General features: G+C 39.1%; 1 protein-coding gene across 1 annotated transcript; it reads left to right on the top strand.

Moving 5' to 3' along the window:
* The first annotated feature begins 4916 nt into the window (after positions 1 to 4916).
* LOC139714408 (tribbles homolog 2-like) lies at positions 4917 to 19167 on the top strand. The gene is made up of 3 exons (XM_071626117.1): positions 4917 to 6221; positions 13374 to 13666; positions 17381 to 19167. The coding sequence occupies exons 1-3, from the start codon at positions 5961 to 5963 to the stop codon at positions 17844 to 17846; spliced, it is 1020 nt and encodes a 339-aa protein (XP_071482218.1). The 5' UTR covers positions 4917 to 5960; the 3' UTR covers positions 17847 to 19167.
* Positions 19168 to 19631: the final 464 nt, after the last annotated feature.

The following is a 19631-nucleotide window of genomic DNA, read 5'->3' as shown; positions in this document are numbered from 1 at the left end:
ATATATGAAGTGGAGATAAGCTGTGACGGCGAATTTGCATACACTGTGTAATTGTTATCAGTGATACAGTGATACTTTCCCCCAAGAGATATTGTTGTTTCCCAAAAACTTGCAATACCTTGAAATCCCATACAACTTTATCATTTCATCACGTGTAGAAACAACGACAACAACAACAACAACAACAACAACAACAACAACAACAGCAGCATCAACAACAACAACTATCTATTTTTCATCCATGAGACTTTTTTTTTGTGATGGAGGATGTAAACACCGTATAAACACAGAATGCAATGAGGGTTACACGTTAAAAAGGGGCTATTGTCATGATAAGAAATAGCCATTTTGTTTTTGTCAATATATGCTTGAGATGCCTGTATTCTTTCAAGGAAGATCACAAACGAAAGTTTATACACACATACGGAATTTGCACAGGTGCATTCATGAACAAGAATCCTGTCATATATATAGCAGCAATAATATGTATTGCATCCGAGCAACATTCAGTCTCCATTTAACTCATAATAATCAAATCATTATGACAATGTCCCGAATTCTTTTCTTGTTACCATTTTTCCTGGAAATGTTGTAATTTTGAGCAATGCAAGATAACGGGACAACCATGTACCAACTAAATAATCTTATCATTAGGCCTATATCATAATATTATATTATCATTATTTTGACATCATTATTTTTGTCATTATTATTATCATTATTATTACTGTTATTATTATCATCATCATAATTTTTTCATTTTCCCATTTATTGAGACATCTATACAGTACCATATGACAACCATATCAGCTAGATATTTCATTGCAATTCTTTTACAGCATATTTTGTTTGCTATAGGCAAAATAGAATAACTTCACACAGCCATATAGAACAAAATAAAGTCTATAGAGAACTATACTTGAAGATCATAAAACATCAGTTTCATTTGTTGGAAGTGATCAGAAAAATGATAAAATCGGCTTTCAAGTGAAGGTATATATACAGTTTAAAATAATTTCACAATGTACAGCTAAATAAGATTTTCGCTTTTACTCATTAATTTTCTGGACGCGATTTATTTTGCTTACTAATCATGAGGTGAAATGTCGCATTCAACAGATAAGCAAGTAAAATATAGCTGACATTAATTAGCGTTCAAATAAATCTTAAGATTGCTCAGAAATTATAGAAAGTGGCATTCGCGAACCCCGATCATCAAAGGCATAAAATGTTCCTAAAGGAATTCTTTTGTCCATCCATAGAACTTGAAAGCTGTTGAATAAAAAGTCAGTTGGAATTTCATCTCTTGAACCATCTTGGTTCGAGTTATTATCAGCTCCATGACAATACAAATTGTACGTGGCGTAGAAAATAATTCTTCAATGTGAAAATTATACAATGATCACGTGGTAGTCATATAATTTCCTTATGTGTGTGTGTGTGCGTATAGTGTGATACTGCTGTATTCACATTTATATATCTTAAACACACACATATAGTAGAATAATTATGCCCACTGCGAATATCCTTTGAACTTTGTAATTGCTCTGCGAGTCCAGTTGGTCAGTATGATGAATTTCCGAAAGGTGGTCTGTTGTTACGTTTTATGATATTTAATGACATTAAATTATTTTTCGTATCTTATCTGTGATATGTAAATTTTGTTCCGACGTTGTTCAATTGAGACTAGAGGGGGAGAGAGGGAGAGAGAGAGAGGGGGGGGGGGGGAGGGAGAGAGCAAAGTGATGGAAAAAGAATGAGGTTTTAACCTAAATACATTTCAATTCCTCTGGCCTAATTCTGAAGAGTGTAGGCTGTCTTGATTGAGTTTAGTCAAGTGTATTTCCACTTTGTTCATTTCCCCCAAATGAAATACATAATCAATGAAACAACTGTATTAATAATACACACAAATTTAATGCGAAACTTTGGCTTTCTTACGTAATCATGTTTGCTTATTATCTGTCTTATATTATACGGCCATTTTATGTGCTTTCCGGGTTTTTTTCTCTCTCTTATCACTTATTACCAATAAACCAGCCAAAACTTTAGAGATATATACTCCTTCAAATATCCGAGCGCCTGGTTAATACCGAAAACTTCTTGCTGGAGTTTGACATATCTTTACCATGTTTACTATATCGTACTAGACCTGTCATAGCTGCGAATGACCATAGCTGAGACCAGAGTGAAATGATGACAATATGACATTTCAGGCCTTCAATGCGTGCATTGTCAGCCAGTGGCTCTGTCAAGATGTAAGCACGTAAGGCCTTGATACCATTGTTCTGTCAGTTTACTTCTTTGAAAAGAGTTGAAAGAGGTTCGAAGAAGTACCATGAACATAGCGAGACGGCGAATAGTTTTCGTGAGCAATCGTGGAACCAGCGCTTTGTTGGAAGATTTTCATTGGAAGACTATCGGTGGAACTGGCTACGTCACATGGTACACGTCAATTGCTGCTTCCTTATAAAGCTAACTGATTTCCAAATATGGTATGAAGTAGTGACAGCTCATGCCTATGCTATTCAGTGTGCGTTGCGTCATCTCAGTTTATGTCGCAATCGCACGCTGTATCCGCGGCCCCGAAGCCACCACCACGTACACAAACACCAATTCCGATTGCGATAGACATACGATATCCCAATATTATCAATATCGATATATCGTGTCTACAACAACTGTTGCAACCCCTGGACCCTGCACTACAATCATCTAAGCACAAAAACTTCATGTATTTTTGGTGAAGATCATATTACTAGAAAATTTTAAAAGATTGGCCATCGTTTTAACGAATGTTTGACCTAAACTATACAATCTGTCCTTTCAGCTTGTGTTCCACCACGTGTATCTTTTTTTTCTTTATTCAAATAAAATCAACTAAATATTTTTATACACAGGATGATAACCTTTACATAATAATAAATGTACAACATTAATTTTCAAAACTTTTGTATATTCTGCTACATCTTTTGCTGAAGACGATATGTTGCAAATCGTTGTAGGCTATTATTGACTAAGGATAAAAAAAAACGATTGCGCATTTTATTTGTAAAGTAAGGAAACACCGAGTAACTTATTATCGAAACTCTGACTCAAACTCTTGGCTTCAGGGGAGTGTCTCATCAACGTTTGTCAGCGCTGACAACTTGAATCACCATAGTAACAGTCAGTGACCAGAGCGTCTTAGCCAATCAAAACCAAGGATTTTGCTGAAATTGTCAGCGTTGACAACTTGTCAGCGCTGACAAACGTTGATGAAACACCCCCCGTCTTGTCCTTATTTTGACTGTATGTGAAAACTTTCAAGCGTAACTGTTATGAGATTTTTTTTTTAAAAATACACATTGACAATATAAGCCTTATACAAGTAGTCATCATACACTGCAAAATGTATAAGAACTATATAAAAAAAACCCTAAAATACATCTTTTTTCGATTGACCTTCAACACGATGTTCACAACTCAACTAATCCTGATTCGTTTCACTACAATTCGTTTCACTACTAATTTCACTACATCATTATTTGGAACATCATTATTCACCTGTATATGTGTATATCTAGTATTGTTGTATGATTTACATTGTATTTTTCCCTAGAACTTGTATCAACAAAAAAATGTGATATTGGAAATAAAATCTCATTTGAATTGAATTTGAATTGAGATATTAACTAGGAAAGCACAGTATAAACGCTTGATATAGATTTTCTCTTGTAACAGTAACAAAACAAAGATTTTTATTTAAATAAAAAACAGAGCTGATATCTGTTTACATATGAACCAATTGCTTCCTCTTGTGATACAGTTGAATGATTGTATTTTTATTCGGTGAAAGAATTTGGTCAATTCTTTTTGAATTGGTTTCTTCACTCCTAGTAGAGCTAAGATGCAAAACAGAATGATATAATTTCATTTCACTATCAATAGTTTGTGACAAGCATATCTATATAATGGCATTGATAGTTGATATGAATTATGTATTTGTAATACAACAGATTTTTTTTTTTTAAAATCTTTGATATTACCATGCAGGTTATAATATTACATGCGACAAGGCCTATGCATGTGGAGTGTGTGTGTCTCCATTAGAGCAGAAAGAAGTAATCCTGGATGTGGCCCTATATCTACGTTTGGTTTCGTTTTCAATAATTTGAATTGCAAAAATAAATTGAAATTAGATCTGAATGTCATGGCTTAATAGGTCGTGGCCCTACCAAATAGTGGTTGAAATTTTGCATTTTACAATCTACTCATCTATCTCTTTATATAGTGTATTGACTTTTTTGTTTTTTTTTTAATTTTACTAAGGAGTTTTGCATTTCAGATGGAGTTGCTGAGCTATAGCAGGCAGTTTTCTTTTTTTCCCTTTTTTTTAGGTACGATCCTTTCAGTCAGGAAAAAATGTTTTGAGTGTCCCACTGTAGAATCATTCTCGAGATGCGTAACTAGCATGTAAAAAATAGTATTTTTGTGTTTTTGTAACTTATTTTTGTTCTTCACGTGGAGCAAAACTAAAGAGAACAAAGCAATCAAATAAACTCCAAACTCAACTCAATGAATTCCTTACTACTAGTAGTCACCTTGTGACAATCGATCGTGGCAATCGGTCATGATCGTAATTCTATCGGGCATTCTGCATTATGTACTGTGTGTATGTGTGTGTATGTGTGTGCCCAGTGTGTGTATGTGTGTATGCGAATCCTGACGCTGCTGCCTTAGCCACCCTTTGCAGTTACGTAGCAATAAGTGCGAGATGGTGTGGTAGTGGGGCACAAAAGCAACACGCGCACACTCGCACCAACCCGGCCCACACGTAATTCGTACGATAGATCGGTCGCCGCGGTTCTGCACGGATCTCGAACTATCCCATTCGTTGCAAAGATGGCTTGGTGTAAAGGAAAGGAATACTGCGGTAGCCTCTGAGCGAGATTGACGCTGTACAGGGCATCAATCGCACCAAATAACATGCTGTGTGCCTGATTGAAATCTCCCTGGATATGCCTGTCAGTTTTTGTGATCATCGCTCAATCAAAAGTTAAAAAATACGCTTTGCAAACATCATCTTTCACATGGACTTGTAGTTATTGTGCAACTGCAATCTTGCGGTGACACAACCGACTGCCACAACGCAACGGCCACCCAACGAACTCCAGAATCTTCATTGATTGGTAATTGCGTCACCTTAGCGTAAAATGATTATGCCAGTGTTTATTATCTCGCGATTTTTTGAAGAAAGTACAGAGCTGGACAGTTGTACTTGGGAGTTCCTGATATTTTTCTAGCTGGACTAGAACTAGTTTCATTCCAGCGATTTTGAAGGTGGACTTTTGGCCGGACCAATTTCTATCCACAAAAATCGAGTGACGTGTGTGTGTGTACGTGTGGAGTCAACGCATCGCAACTGAACGAAATTCTATCGTTAGCTGTCAGTTTTCTTAGCAGTGATCTAACGGTGGAATATTTCTTTATGTCTTGATTTACCGCCTAACCGTTCTTAGAATCTCAGGGAATGTACCAAAGCAGTATTGGATTTTATATTTCATTTTGTAAAAGTGTTATGACTAACTGTTGGAAGTAAGGTTCATCGCACGACAAAGATCTGCGCTACGAGGACAATTTGAACCTTTTGTATAACAAAGACGCATTTCTCTACGCGCTTGTTGCGCATCCCATACCAAGTTAAACCACAAACAAAGGCGTCTAGTGTACTATGACATTGTAATTGCATTGCCTTGCTTGCTGTGGAATTGCAAAAGTTTCATGTGATCAGAACTGAAATAGAGATTTAGGGACTAGTGAGTGTTCTTGCTACTATTGTAGCAAGGAAAAGACCTGTCTGCTGCTTTTTGTTCGAAACCCCTTAACAAATATCCAGAGAAGTTCGCAGCATATTCAACTGAGAGATTAAACAAAAGGGAGAAAGTTGAAGGACGCCGTACCTTTTGTACCAATCCTACATGAACCTTTCGCCTACTGCTCCTATTCCGATCCATCATGGTCGGAGTAAAGTTCAAATTTTTCAGGACTCATCATCCAATTTGAATAGCAGCAGTGGGGCGTTAAGCCCGCAACCTCAGTTATCCCCAAGCCCACCCGACTTTATACCCCAAGAGGAGCATGTGATATCAAGAATTGGAAACCATGTTCTTCTGGAGGAAGTAGGCCCCAAAGTATTCAAGAGTATCAATACTTTCAATCATCATGAGTGCATCTGTAAGGTAAGTGTTTTGCGTTCCGACAGACTTGTTGAGCAACACTAAACAGCTTCCTTGTTACAATTGTTTGTTTTTGTGTCATGACATTTTTGTACTTAATTAATAATGGACTCTCTACTTCATGGGAGTTCATGTTTATTTTTATATTGACCTAGAATTTCTGGAAAGTCTACATTATAGAACAGACGTCTATGTTCTTTCATAGTCCAAACACTCATCATCTGGTTGTCGGGTTTAATCTTGGTTGATTAAATATCTCTCTCTTTCATTGAACTGATTGAATACAATCTAGGGGGCCCCAATCTAGATGCCCTAGATCTCTACCTGGTTTCAGGTATTTCTAGTCCTATTGTTCAATTTTTTTTTTTTTCAGCAACAGGATACATGAAGCAGGGGCGGATCCAGAAATTCCATAAAGGGGAGGCACCTTTAATACATAAATTAGAGGGGGTGCCAGCAGCCCCCATTTTTTTCTTTTTATTTCTTTTGTTTTCACAAAAAATAAAGAGGGGGCGTGCGCCCGGTGCGCACCCCGCTGGATCCGCCATTGCATGGGGCCTTTGTACATGTGTACATGTAATAATCTGTCAAAGGGTTCAGTATGTACACCAATCTGAGCGCACTTCGTATTTGTGTAGACACTTGTCATAGTTGCCCATTACAGTTTATGAATTGTTGCATCATCATCATTGTTTATAGCCAGGATGTAGAAAGTGGTACAGTGTGCGAGCATGACTCTGGTTTGGCAGGACACCAATTGTTGTGTGATGTACAGTAGTATTTACTGTAGACCAGTGCCAATGTACTGTACTGTAAATGTACATTGACTCATCGTAGCACCTCAACATCACCACAATCGCATGAATGTTTGTTTATCCAGCATATACATCATAGTTTGTATCTGGTGCTCTCCACATTTCAGCGGGAAATACAGTCGAGTAGTACACCCTGTAGGCCTACCTGTACACTACAAATGTACATTGTACATCAGTAGTACAATCAGCCCGACCAGACACCGTGCGCTAGCGACTTACACTTGTGTACAGTGTGACAGGGCTGTGTATACTGTACAATACATACACGATGTACACAATGTACACAGGTACGTGTGTACATTGCACGCACACTTGCATACATTGTAACTTGTTAGCAAGCAACTACAATTGTAGATTGTAATCGAAGAAGAATTCCATTACAAATGGTAATACACTTACAATGTGTTTATAAGAGATGTTCCTTTGCGACAATGTAAGAGTGATTTAAAGGAGACCTCTGGATGATTTTCAGACTTTTTGATTTGATTAGCTATAAATTGGGTATAGGCCTACTGGGTCTAGAGTTTCAGAATTTATATTATGATTGGGATGAGGAATATGAAGGTTTTCAAGATTTATTAAACAAATCACAATGAACAAGGATGATCATTTGATGACATGGTGAAGCCTCACTGTACAAAAAGTGTAGGTACGTACATTGTATGCATGAGTGGGGGCTCAAGGAAGTAGAACAAAAGGAAAAAGCATGCATAAATTCTACACCTGCAGGTAAACTTGTTATTTCAAGCAAGCTGTATAGTGTATTGTAATGGAAAATTGCTACATTTTTGATATACAACATGAGCCTCCTACAATTGTACGTCATCATTCAGTGCAATTTGTTTTGGGTTTTGCATAGTATTGGTTTCTCCAATCTACATTGTAGTGCTACTATAAATTCCACAGATCTCTATGTGGAGCTGTTTGTTTATGTACTACAATGTACACAATGTGAAATTATGAAAATCGTTGGGAACTCCCCCTTTAAACGGTGGCAATGCATACGTATGATGCTGAATGTTCGACGACCATGCAAACTCACTGTGCAAACTGTTGTGTCATCACACACACACACACACACACACACACACACACAGGAACTACTACGATGCTGTATGCATGAGTGAACAGGTACACTTGAACGAGTACACATCGATATTCAAAGTACACTTGAATCTGAAGCACCGGTATTCGGAAACCGTAGGTCGGTGATCATGGTGTTGCATCATGTTTCTGTGGAATACCAAACAAACGCTGGAAACAAACAGGAACTGAATCAAAGCGGGAGTTTCCTGCGGTTAAAGAAAATATGTATATTTTTTTCTTTCTACCTTTTCATTACACAGTATGCAGATATACAGCTGTACTTATTACAATTGTGTGTGGAACTGTTGCACCTTAGCAGGTGATCATCCTGGGAAAACATTCACTGTTTTTCTTTTGATGCTGCAGGAAGTTGTTACAGTCTAAAGTTACAGCCAGGGTATGCTGTAATTGATCTTTTGTGCACTGTTCTTTCGATGCCACCTACAACTGTTTTGTACATGTCCATTGTACAACTTACAACAACACACTTACTTATGTGATTTGATTTTTTAGATTACTTTGCCTGAGAGTCATTCTATAAAAAAATATCGAAACTTGTGGCGATGAAAATTGTTATCAATAGCACTGACATTAAGCACATGTAGAAGTGAATCCTACAGTAATCAGAGTGCTTCCTGACCAGACATTGTTCAAATGTTGTAAAGTTGTGAACTGAAATGAAAGGTCAAGTTTGTGGTTACATATTGTAAGTAGGCCTATAGTATGAGACACTAGATTTGAACCCCAACACCATACAATGTACAACTATAAAATAATTAGTAATCTTTCATATTGATGTGAGCCAGTAAAATTGGAAGTTGTACAGCTGTACAATCTATTACAGTGGTATTGCACTTTTCCTGAAAGAAGAAGCATTTCATTGGGATTGCAGTGGACATACAGTAGTACTGTCATATATCTCTGTAGTGTTCAAGATGTACAACTGCTATCATTTGTACATAGAATTATTTATTAATTTTGCTACAACCAGATGTACATGTGTACATGCACAATGTGAACATAAATTAATTTGCTATAACATCATACATGTACATGTACAACGGTCGTTGTACATGTACAATGCATATAATGTACATTACATGTGTACATACTCAATGTGAATACAACTACTGTAAAAGTGGATATTTTCGCGCGACTATTTTTTTTGCGCTTTGCCGGGTCAGAAGAGTTTCGCGTGTTTCTAATTCCGCGGAATCAAGACATCACGCACAGGAACGTATGGCAAGCAAAAATATTCGCGTGCTTTTATTTTCGCGCTAGGTTCTGGTTGCGCGAAATGCGCAAAAATTTCAACACCGCGAAAATTTCCACTTTTACAGTACATGTAATTTATTTTTCTTTGTAGTTAATCCAGAAAATCTCCAAAACCACATTTGTTTGCATGGTGCTGTACACTTAGTACTCCCCCCCCCCCCCATCACTATTATTGTTATGAATGAAACATATCTTTCATGTGAGCCCTTTAGGATAAAATTGTTCATTTCAGTAGAAAAAAATTTTGGCAAAAGCCTCTGAATTGTTGGAAAAGTAACCAATTCTCAAATTGGCAACATATTTGTGAAGATGAAGGTTCCTGTTTCTCTCTCTCCTATTGTGCAAATTTAATGAAGTTAAGCAGTTCTTATAAATTCAGAGACCATGTAGTGATTTTTGCAGCATAAAAACACTTCATAACATGCCCCAGATCAGTATGTTTTTTGAGCAGCCACATACAACTTGTACAACTGCAGCCAGAGTGAGACAATGGGACAACTGTAGTGACCCCTGCTTTGTCTGCCTTTTGTTTATTACTATTAAAAGATGTGTCGGGGAAGAGGAAGTCCACAGTGACATAGTTTCACTTGTGATTTATCAGCCAAGCCCTGGCAATTGTGAGACACATCTGTAGTCAATGCGTGCCTTGTCATGAACCAGAACTGATCAGTATCTCTCCGTAGGCTGTGCTTTATTAGTGTTCACGAAGCAACCCGTTTCATATGTGAGTCGCACCCCATGTCCAGTACAAATAGGCACCCCATTGCCTCTGAATGGTAATTACATACAGTGTACCACATTGTACACATACATCGTGTACAAGTGCATGTGCACATCAATATTTATGATTCTGCCTTTCTGTGTACAAAATTGTACTTCTCACTGCAAAAGCGCTGCCCCTTTCACCCCCCCCCCCCTCAAAAAAAGAAGAGACAAAACACACACATCCAAACAAACAAACGAAAACGATTCAAATTTGAGTATTTTCTTTTTCGATCATATTAATATATCAATATATATGACTTATAGACTTTAAGAACTGTTGGCAACTTTGCGTGTATTTGAGAAGTTGTGAAAATAACATTTGGCAGGCTAATGCAGGTTTTAAAATGAAAGCAGTGCTCCTAAAATGTATCTTGGTGTACTGCACGTAGCCATCAAAAATTGCTTAGTACTTAGTACTGTGTTTTGCCTGCTTCAGAACACCACAACTCAGTAGTGCCATGGACTATGTGCACAAATATTTGACCCACGGTAATACACATTGTAAGAGGTTTCAAGTTAGGCCATTATTGTATCTACATTGTACTAGTAGACATAGAATTCCAGAGTACAAAATTTGAAAACATTGAATAGTACATTTTGTACATGTTTGTACAATGGTCAGTGGGATTTCTTTACCTTGTTGATGATCCTCCAATCACAGGTATGCAGAGATGCATGCGATAATTTTCTAATAGAGAGGCCATCTTCCAAGTGTATGATAAATGATAGCAGAATAAAATTTGTTTGGCACAACCAGATTTGTGGAAGCCATGAGAATTCAACATTATTCAAGTTGTGAGGAGATAAAATCCATCTACACGTGTATTTGTGTGTATGATTCTGTTATCAGACAGTCCATGATGAAACAAGTGATCGTATGAAGGGATTCTTTCTTGTTAAATCATTCTCTCTGTATCTGTCGAGATCTGATGATTTCAGTGTATACGTGCATAGTGACACATTCACTTGTGACGTACGTGTTCACCGCCTAAGTCAAATATTGCCAGAGTAGCTGGTTTTGTGACTCGTAGCAACCCCAGCTGAACTTTGCTCACAGATACCCAAGTGTACAATGCTAAAACCTGCAACTGCAAGCATACAGTGTATTCACACAGACACGAAGCCACCATCTACACTTGTACATCACTCACAAGTATACAGCAAATTGTGGTTAGCATTTATTGCATCTCGTACAACTTCACCGTGTAGACCGATGCTGCTCATTGAGGCAACGGAAGTCACTGCTTTTCTGCCTGATACTGATGAGTGTACTTTCTAGTAAAGAATGATAATTGTAACATCACCTTGAATTGTGTGTAGGTGGTTTTACTGAGGCTGCCAATTTCCTGTTTGTTTTCTTCTAAAGCTTGAGATGGGTAGATGATGTCCATGATATAATATCTGCGGTGTACACAGAGTGTACATAGTATACGCTGTTATCTAGTTCACTGCAAGTTTGTGAACCTCTCACACAGTAGTGTGGTACTGTAACGGTAGCAAAAGTAATGAGCCAAGATGACCTTGATCGGTCACCATTACAAAAACAAAAAATTAAATAAATTGATAAATTGCTCTAAATTTTCAAGTTTCTTGTGGCCATCAGTTTCTAATTTTGTATGGAGTACAAAAAGTATTTATAGACATTTTTGCATACCCTGTCTATACATATGTGCATGTTGCACATGCTGCTTTCATTATTCCTAAAAGCTTTGTCTGCTTTGGACTACATGTACTTAACATAACAATGTCTGAATTCCGGAGCTTTAGTATTTGTTCCATGTTCATCATGTCACTGCCGGTAACCAGGGATAGCCTAGTGGTAGTGTCGCTGCCCGGAAAGCAGTAGATGACAGGTTCAAATCCCGTGGTTACTTTTCTCCGACATGTTTGTTAAATTACAGATCAGCAGTTGTGATCTTAACAAATTTCATTTGCAGAGGGAGACAAACTGAAGAGAACTCTCCTCAGCCAACTTCTACTCACGACTGTACACTGTCATACAAACGACATGTACAGCTGTATTGTACATAACCTGAACGGAATTGACAATTTCAATCAATGGCACACGTGTGCAGTATAAGTGGAAGGAATGTACTGTAAATCTTCTAGTCCCATTGGCACCAAATGTAGACATCAAAGTTGCAGGATTGTTGTTATAATTATTATTATTATCATTTTTTTTTTTTTTTGGGGGGGGGGGGGGGGCAGGGAGATGGGGTGCTCCTGAAAGTGCTAAGGTTTGTTGTACAGTACACACAGTGTATGCACATGTGCCAATGGTTGTGGGTGGTAAAGAGCATATTGCGCAATTGCTGGGGGTGGAAGCCAGTAGACCACTTGCCATTGCTCATGTGAGTGTTGTTCTCTGTGTCACTTCCGACTGATATTTGGTGAATCACCGGTCCAAGGAGGTTAATCTGGCTGGCCAACTCAACCATGCTATTGATAGTCAGTATGAAATGCTGATTAGGCAGCCAATCAATCCTACAGTATGTGTCATATTATACAGTGACTATTGGTCAGTATATGACTCCATCTTTGCAAAAACCAAGGGCAATATTGTGTAGCAGATGTGTGGTACTTGTGTACCAGTATGGTACAATTACTTGTCCTGTATGCAATTAATTGCACAGTGCCCTGTAAGTCAAACCTTCTGTACTAGCAGTCACACGATCGACACTAAAATTATGCAGGTTTATAAAAGTGAAAAATTCTGAGCATCGTCTTTAACAACTCCACTTGCCCTCTTTCTTTGGGCAACTAGAACTTACTGTCAGACAAGCACCATAGTAATTGACTTGGCTGTCAAAGAGTAGGGCCTTTTGGTTGATTGCCTATGGAGTTGGCCAAAAGAGAGAAATACAAGCTGTACATACAGTAGATGTACATGTTTTGTTATGCCCTGCCATGTTTCAGTGTTATTTTGATGACAGCAAGTACAGTATTTTGAAAGGGGCAATATTCACCAGATAATGTTGTTGTTTTTTCTACTGTGTTCTATTATTTTAAAAGTTATTCAAGGCTACATGTACGACTCTGTACATAGTATATTCATACATTGTACATACATGTATTATACAATGAACAATGTGTACAGTACAGTATGTGCACATACATGTCCAGTATGTACTGTACACTGTGTATTTGATGTCCTTTTAAATGTCTGTCAGTGTTCACTATTAAACATTGATCATTTATTCATTCTGCATCACAGGTAACACAGATACAGCAGTACCGTGAGACATTTGCTCCAACTTTCCAATTGGGACCCCACCCCCACATCAGCAATGTCGAGGAGGTACTGCTGGGAGAAACTCAAGCCTACGTCATGTTCCCTGCAACCTACGGGGACATGCACACGTTTGTGCGCCGGAAGCGCAAGCTTCGAGAGCGGGAGGCCGCGCCCCTGTTTCGCCAGATGGTGGAGGCTGTAGCCCACTGCCATGCTCACGGAGTGGTACTTCGAGACCTCAAGCTGCGGAAGTTTGTCTTCAAAAATGAAGAAAGGTACATTGTATACAGTGTTTTCTTCATTGTCAATTTGGAAGGGGATTGATATTGACTTTTTGTTCACCCGTCTGGTGTGTTGTAACCACCACGCAAGTGGGTTGTCAAAATCACATGACTTATAATCTGTGGTGTGATCTGCGGCAGTTCTTGCCATCCTTAAAAGTGTACCAACGCCCCGATTGTTATGTTTGCTATATTTGTAGAATGTACTTGAGACATGCCCTCTGCAAAATATAATTTTTTCGTCACTCGTCTTCACTAGGTTTTGCTCCCTTTTCTGTCCTAGTGGGAGTTTGTGCCGACCACGTTAAGAAGACTAGTCTGAGAAAAACCAGCTGTAAATCGTAGCTTTTGAATGAAATCTCACGTAGCCATATCCCCCATAATGACAACATCACCAAGCCTTTTCTTACTGTAGTTTAACCCATCAACTCCTGAGTTAAATTTGCTGCATATGTTACTTCTATCATCTTGTCCTGAACAAGTAATCTGAATTTTATTATGTACAAATTGTATCTTATATTGCATAAAGATTAGATGAAATTGGTTAATCCCTTAACCCTAACTAGGCCGGGCTATTTAGGTAGATGATAGGGGGGGGGGGGGGGGCCTCCCAGGCCCTCCCTCCAGATCTCGGCCGTCGACCACGCGATCGCGACGAAAATTGGCACACACATTGCCTATGATGTAATCTAAGGTACCATGAAGTTAATTTTTTCAAAAATTATCATTTACACTAAATTATGCTAATTTATGCATAATGATGCATGAAATCAGACAATTGGGTATAAATCACTAAACAAAGCTCAAAACAGGCACATTTTTTGTGTAAATATTCTTTTTAGTGTCCTTAGCAAATGTAAGAGAAAAAAAATTGTGCAATCAGAAAAAATTTCCTAAGTGTTTTATTGTTTTTTGAATTTCTTATGTATTTCCTTGTTTTTTCGACTTTATGGTTTTCATTGTTTTTTCAATGAAATTTGTCCGCGACATTGTTCTGAACAAGAAAATATGTTATTAATTGATTTTAATCAATGAAACCCCAAAATAATCATGCTTTTATGAAATTTGCCTGTAAACACAGTTTGCATTGAAATTATACACGAATTCATGTTTTTGAGCAATTTTTGGTCTGACATGCACGTGCATATTCATGCGCAACTTCGGAACCGCACACCCGGGCATCGCAAATTTGGTGTCAAAAGATGCGGGAGACTCAAAAGAAAAAAGTCATGAAACGTTGCGGCGATAGCTTCTCGCGATAGCGATACATCGCGCAAAACGTCGAGGGGGGGCCTCGGAGGCCCCCCCTCCCCCCAGCCTAGTTAGGGTTAAATCTGCACAAAGTCAGTAAAGAAAGGAAAGAAAGACACCTTAATATTTCCTCAGTTTTAAACCTGTTAAATGTGCTGATATGTTCAAGATTTTTATAAATTGATTTAGTGATTAAGAGGATTTTGATAATTCTGCAACTAAAATTAAAGATAATATAAAGTTTTGGTACCTCAAAAGTTTCCTTGAATTTCCTTGTCTTAGTTTGTGTTTCAGGTTAAAGTACCTTTCATATAACTAACACTGTGAGACTTACTCGCCCCAAAGTGCTCTCATGTCTTAGTAATCATGCAATTAACTGCGACCAGCAGCCCCATACGCATAGCGACCAGCAGTCCGATACGCATAGCGTAATCGGGCTTCGCATTGTAGCATTCAGGATCATGACAGATTTAGTATCGCAGGATAAATGTCAACTTAAAATCCCAAAAATTCTTCAATTTGAAGACTTACCAATTAAGGTGAAGTATTGAAAACAGGCTTCGGGCAACGTTTGGTTCTGCCTATAGTCCCTTTCTGTTCGAATTGATGACTGAATGTGACTCGGTCGAGAGGACCTTGAGAGAGCTACCATACGCTGAATACTACAGCCAGTGCATGCGAACACATCACATGCGCACAAATTTCAAATCCATCAACGGATAAGATGTTTGTGTGCGCATACGCTGGCCGTAGTAGTCAGTGTAGTAGCTCTCCTAAGGTCCTCTCGACCGAGTCACATTCAGTCATCAATTCGAAAAGAAAGGGACTATTGGCAGAACCAAACGTTGTTCGAAGCCTATTTTCAATACTTCAACTTAATTGGTAAGTCTTCAAATCGAAGAAATTTTTGGATTTTAAGTTGCCATTTACCCGCGATACTAATTCTGTCATGATCCTGAATGCTACAATGCGAAGCCCCATTACGCTATGCGTATGGGGCTGCTGGTCGCAGTTAGCTATGCGTACAATGGGCTGCACGCTGCTGGTCGCAGTCAGCGGTTTCGTACAATATTTATCGACGCTGTACGGCGACGGCTCTGGTACGAAACCATTATTGCATGATTACTAAGACATGAGAGCACTTTGGGGCGAGTAATTCTCACAGACAACGTACTTTAACGTGAAACACAAACCAAGACAAGGAAATTCAGGGAAACTTTTGAGGTACCAAAACTTTTTATTATCTTTAACAAAGATGAAAGATAAAGGTTTAATGAAAGTCTTGATTCTGCCATTTCAAATACTCAATGAATAATTAATGAATAATTATGATACAAAGATATGTCAACAAGCTGTAGCACCAAACTACAGACTTTGGTTTAAGACTAAAATGGGTTGATTAAGAAATCAAATATTATGGCAGGGGATGGGTTTAACCTTTAATGGCTGATATTTCACCTTAGACGCATTCACAGGAATGGGATTCCTACATGATATACAGTAAATGAATTATCAATAGTGCCTTTTTTTTTATTGGAAATGTTGCTACAATGTATGTCTTCAGTAATTTCTTTGCCACAGTATGCATGCATGTTCACTGCATCATAACATACGCTTGCAAGGTACTATGCTTTGATTTGACAATTGGTAATATATTATCGATCGCCATGATAAATTTGTATTAATTGCCATGTTGAATTTGTATTGGTTGCCATGATGAATTTGGTGTCAGAAATAGTTAGATCACAGACCCTAACATACAAAGTGTGAAGTGATTCTGTAGGAGTTTTGAACAACTTAAAAAAGTATAAACAAAGAGAACATCTGATCGTGGCTTGCGTGCACAGCACCATTCTTCGGTCTTGAAACTAAAACAGTTTTCTGCGATAGGGGCCTGTGTAGTTGCTGCTCAATCAGTCAAGTTTCCCCCTTTTTATAGCAGCACTTGCCACTTAAAGAAACCACATGACTGCTCATTGCCTAGAAACGCTTCCTCTCACGTTGTCAGCAGCCCTCAATGGCTTTCCACAGCCCAGTGCTCGAAAGCTGGAGTGAGAGTTCAACCCAGGGTTGCTATCTGTCATCCGCCCGTCTGGGGCTTTGTAACCACCACGCAAAGTGGGTTATCCAAATCACATGACTAATAACCTGTCATGTGATCTGCGGTACTTCTTGCCATCCTTAAAGGTGTAAGATGAGGATATGACCGCTATGAGATAGCTGCTCTATATGCGGAAGTGCAAAAAAAAGAAGAAGAAGAAGAAATGCCACAGTGTAGGTTATGGGCCTTTGTTTATATTTTGGAGCTTCCACTGACGGTAAAAGGTCTAATTACATGTAGATCCTGACAAGTGTTGTTGTTTTGCAAAGTAAGCCCTTGCTTTATCTGGCTTTGATTTTAAATGTGAATGTGTCCCTCTTCTCTTTCTCTTGCATTCTTTCTGTCTCTCTTTGAAGGACTGAGGTAGTTCTAGAAGGTGTCGAAGATGCCCACATCCTGGAGTCCCCTGACAACGACAGTCTGAGTGACAAGCATGGCTGCCCAGCCTACGTCAGTCCTGAGATCCTCCTCACCAATGGCAGCTACTCGGGAAAGGCGGCGGACGTGTGGAGCCTGGGGGTGATCCTCTACACCATGCTGGTGGGCCGCTACCCCTTCCACGACTCGGACCCCGCCGCCCTCTTCACCAAGATCCGCCTGGGACAGTACCAGCTCCCGGATTCCATGTCCACCCAGGCCAAGTCGGTAATTCACAGTCTGATGCGCGTGGACCCCAGTGAGCGCCTGACTGCCGAAGAGATCCTGCAACATCCCTGGTTTCGCAACGCCAGCTTGCCGCACCGCTCCTCCCGCCGGGCGGACTCTAAGATTCCTGATCAACTCGTTCCCGACTTTTTCATTGCTGAGGAGGGGATTGCATAGCATTTTACATACGAGTTCAATTATCACCATAATATTCTTTTAATTGATTGTTCAGTCGTAGGTTTGTTTTCTTCTTTGAAAATTGAATGTTGCATCATGGTTGTGGTGCTGTCATATATTCATATAGAGTGTGCAACCTTCGGAATTAAAACAAGGCATTGCCCTATTCACAGTGACGACAAAGGCTTATTTGAAGAGGAATCATCGCTAAAAGGCTGTCAAGCAGTCCTGTAGAGGCGTCAAACAAGATCCTACTTCATTAGCAAAATAGCAAGCCCCTTGGCCACGTGATACAGGTAACATCCGTTACTAGACCTCATGCAAGGCACAGCATGTGCATGTCCACCTCTAAACTTCAATTTTGTAAGTAGGCTAATCGACTAGTTCAATAGTAGAAGTTTATGGGGCTAGAAAATTTAGATATACAGACATTGTATCGACAAAACTGCTGGCACAGAAATTAGGCTGTATATCCATGCAGACTAAGATAGCATTTGGTGCCTGGTCAAGAAAGACTACTTGCAAACATATGAAGCAAATGCAGTTTGCCTGACTGGGTATGTCTCCCCCATGGTTGTCACTCCCAGAAACCTTCCATAGCAATTGATCAGCGGAAGCAGATGAGACAGACGTGTAGCTACTGCTGGAATGATATACTTTTGACCCGAGTTCCTACGAGTGACGGATTTGATGGTGTCGTTTATTGGCCCTGGTGGCTGGCGTGCAAAGACTGTCATTTGTGGCAGCAGGTTTCCTTCCCATGTTGACACAACCCTGGTTGACTGGTTAGATCATGACAGACCAGCACGGAGTAGACAGCACCAGCCCGGTTTCATTGCAGGGACACAGGCAAACAAGAGTCGGCAATAAAAATTGCATCTCCGTGTGTGCGTGTCATGGTTTCAGTGCACAAGTTGAGGTAGTGCAGAATGATTGTCCAAAGCTAGGAATTAGTCGTACCTGTAAGTCAGCCACATTTGCATGCAAAGTCACCATGACGAGTTGCATTGTCTTTTTTAAAAAGGCCGTCTGTAGCTTGTGGACACGTATTGCAGTCTGAAAAACATACGTGCTGAGTGTGAGAAGATGATATTGCGAGATTCAGAAATGTGGGCGGGCTGTTGTATGGTTCTTTTCATCAGTATTATGTCAAAAGAGTGTAGACAGAGTAGCAGTGACAGCTAAAGAGATTGTAAAGAATGGTCATATGTGAATAATTTTCAGGCAGGTGTAGAGTGTTCAAAAATTCACTGTTATTTGTTTTAGTTGGTGTTGGTAAAGTAAGTGCTCTCTTGCAGTCTATCTCACACACACACACACACACACACACATGCACACACACACACACACACTCTCTCTCTCTCTCTCTCTGTGACATTTAGAGAAAAAAAATATTTGTGGAACAGTGACTTGTAGAAAGAGTTTTGTTCCACATTTGAGGATGGCATAACATACATTGTATGTAATACAAGGGAGAAGAGTCAGATATAGTTAATATTCCAAAGGTTGGTGAATTTTTCTCATCGATAGTTATTGTCAGGCAGGTTCTGAACAAACATGTAGTAGTCCCATCTGCTCTGCATTACCCAAAGTAATCAATTCAGTGTCCCTACCACCAATAGTCGAATGGGGGAAAAAGTCAAAAAGTTTATCCTTCGTTTCAGGACCATTTGTGAGCAAGAAAATGCCCTCCGATAAATTTATTTCAAACTGATTGTAACCGATTATTTAATGGTATGTCACATCTGGTCTTGTATCCCTTTGATCTAGTCTTTATACAAGATG

The sequence above is a fragment of the Diadema antillarum genome, unplaced genomic scaffold (assembly GCF_040938485.1).
Source record: "Diadema antillarum isolate AM-2024a unplaced genomic scaffold, OU_Dant_1.0 seq00002265_RagTag, whole genome shotgun sequence".
In the NCBI taxonomy this organism is placed as follows: domain Eukaryota; kingdom Metazoa; phylum Echinodermata; class Echinoidea; order Diadematoida; family Diadematidae; genus Diadema; species Diadema antillarum.
This window is presented reverse-complemented; position numbering and strand designations above follow the sequence as displayed.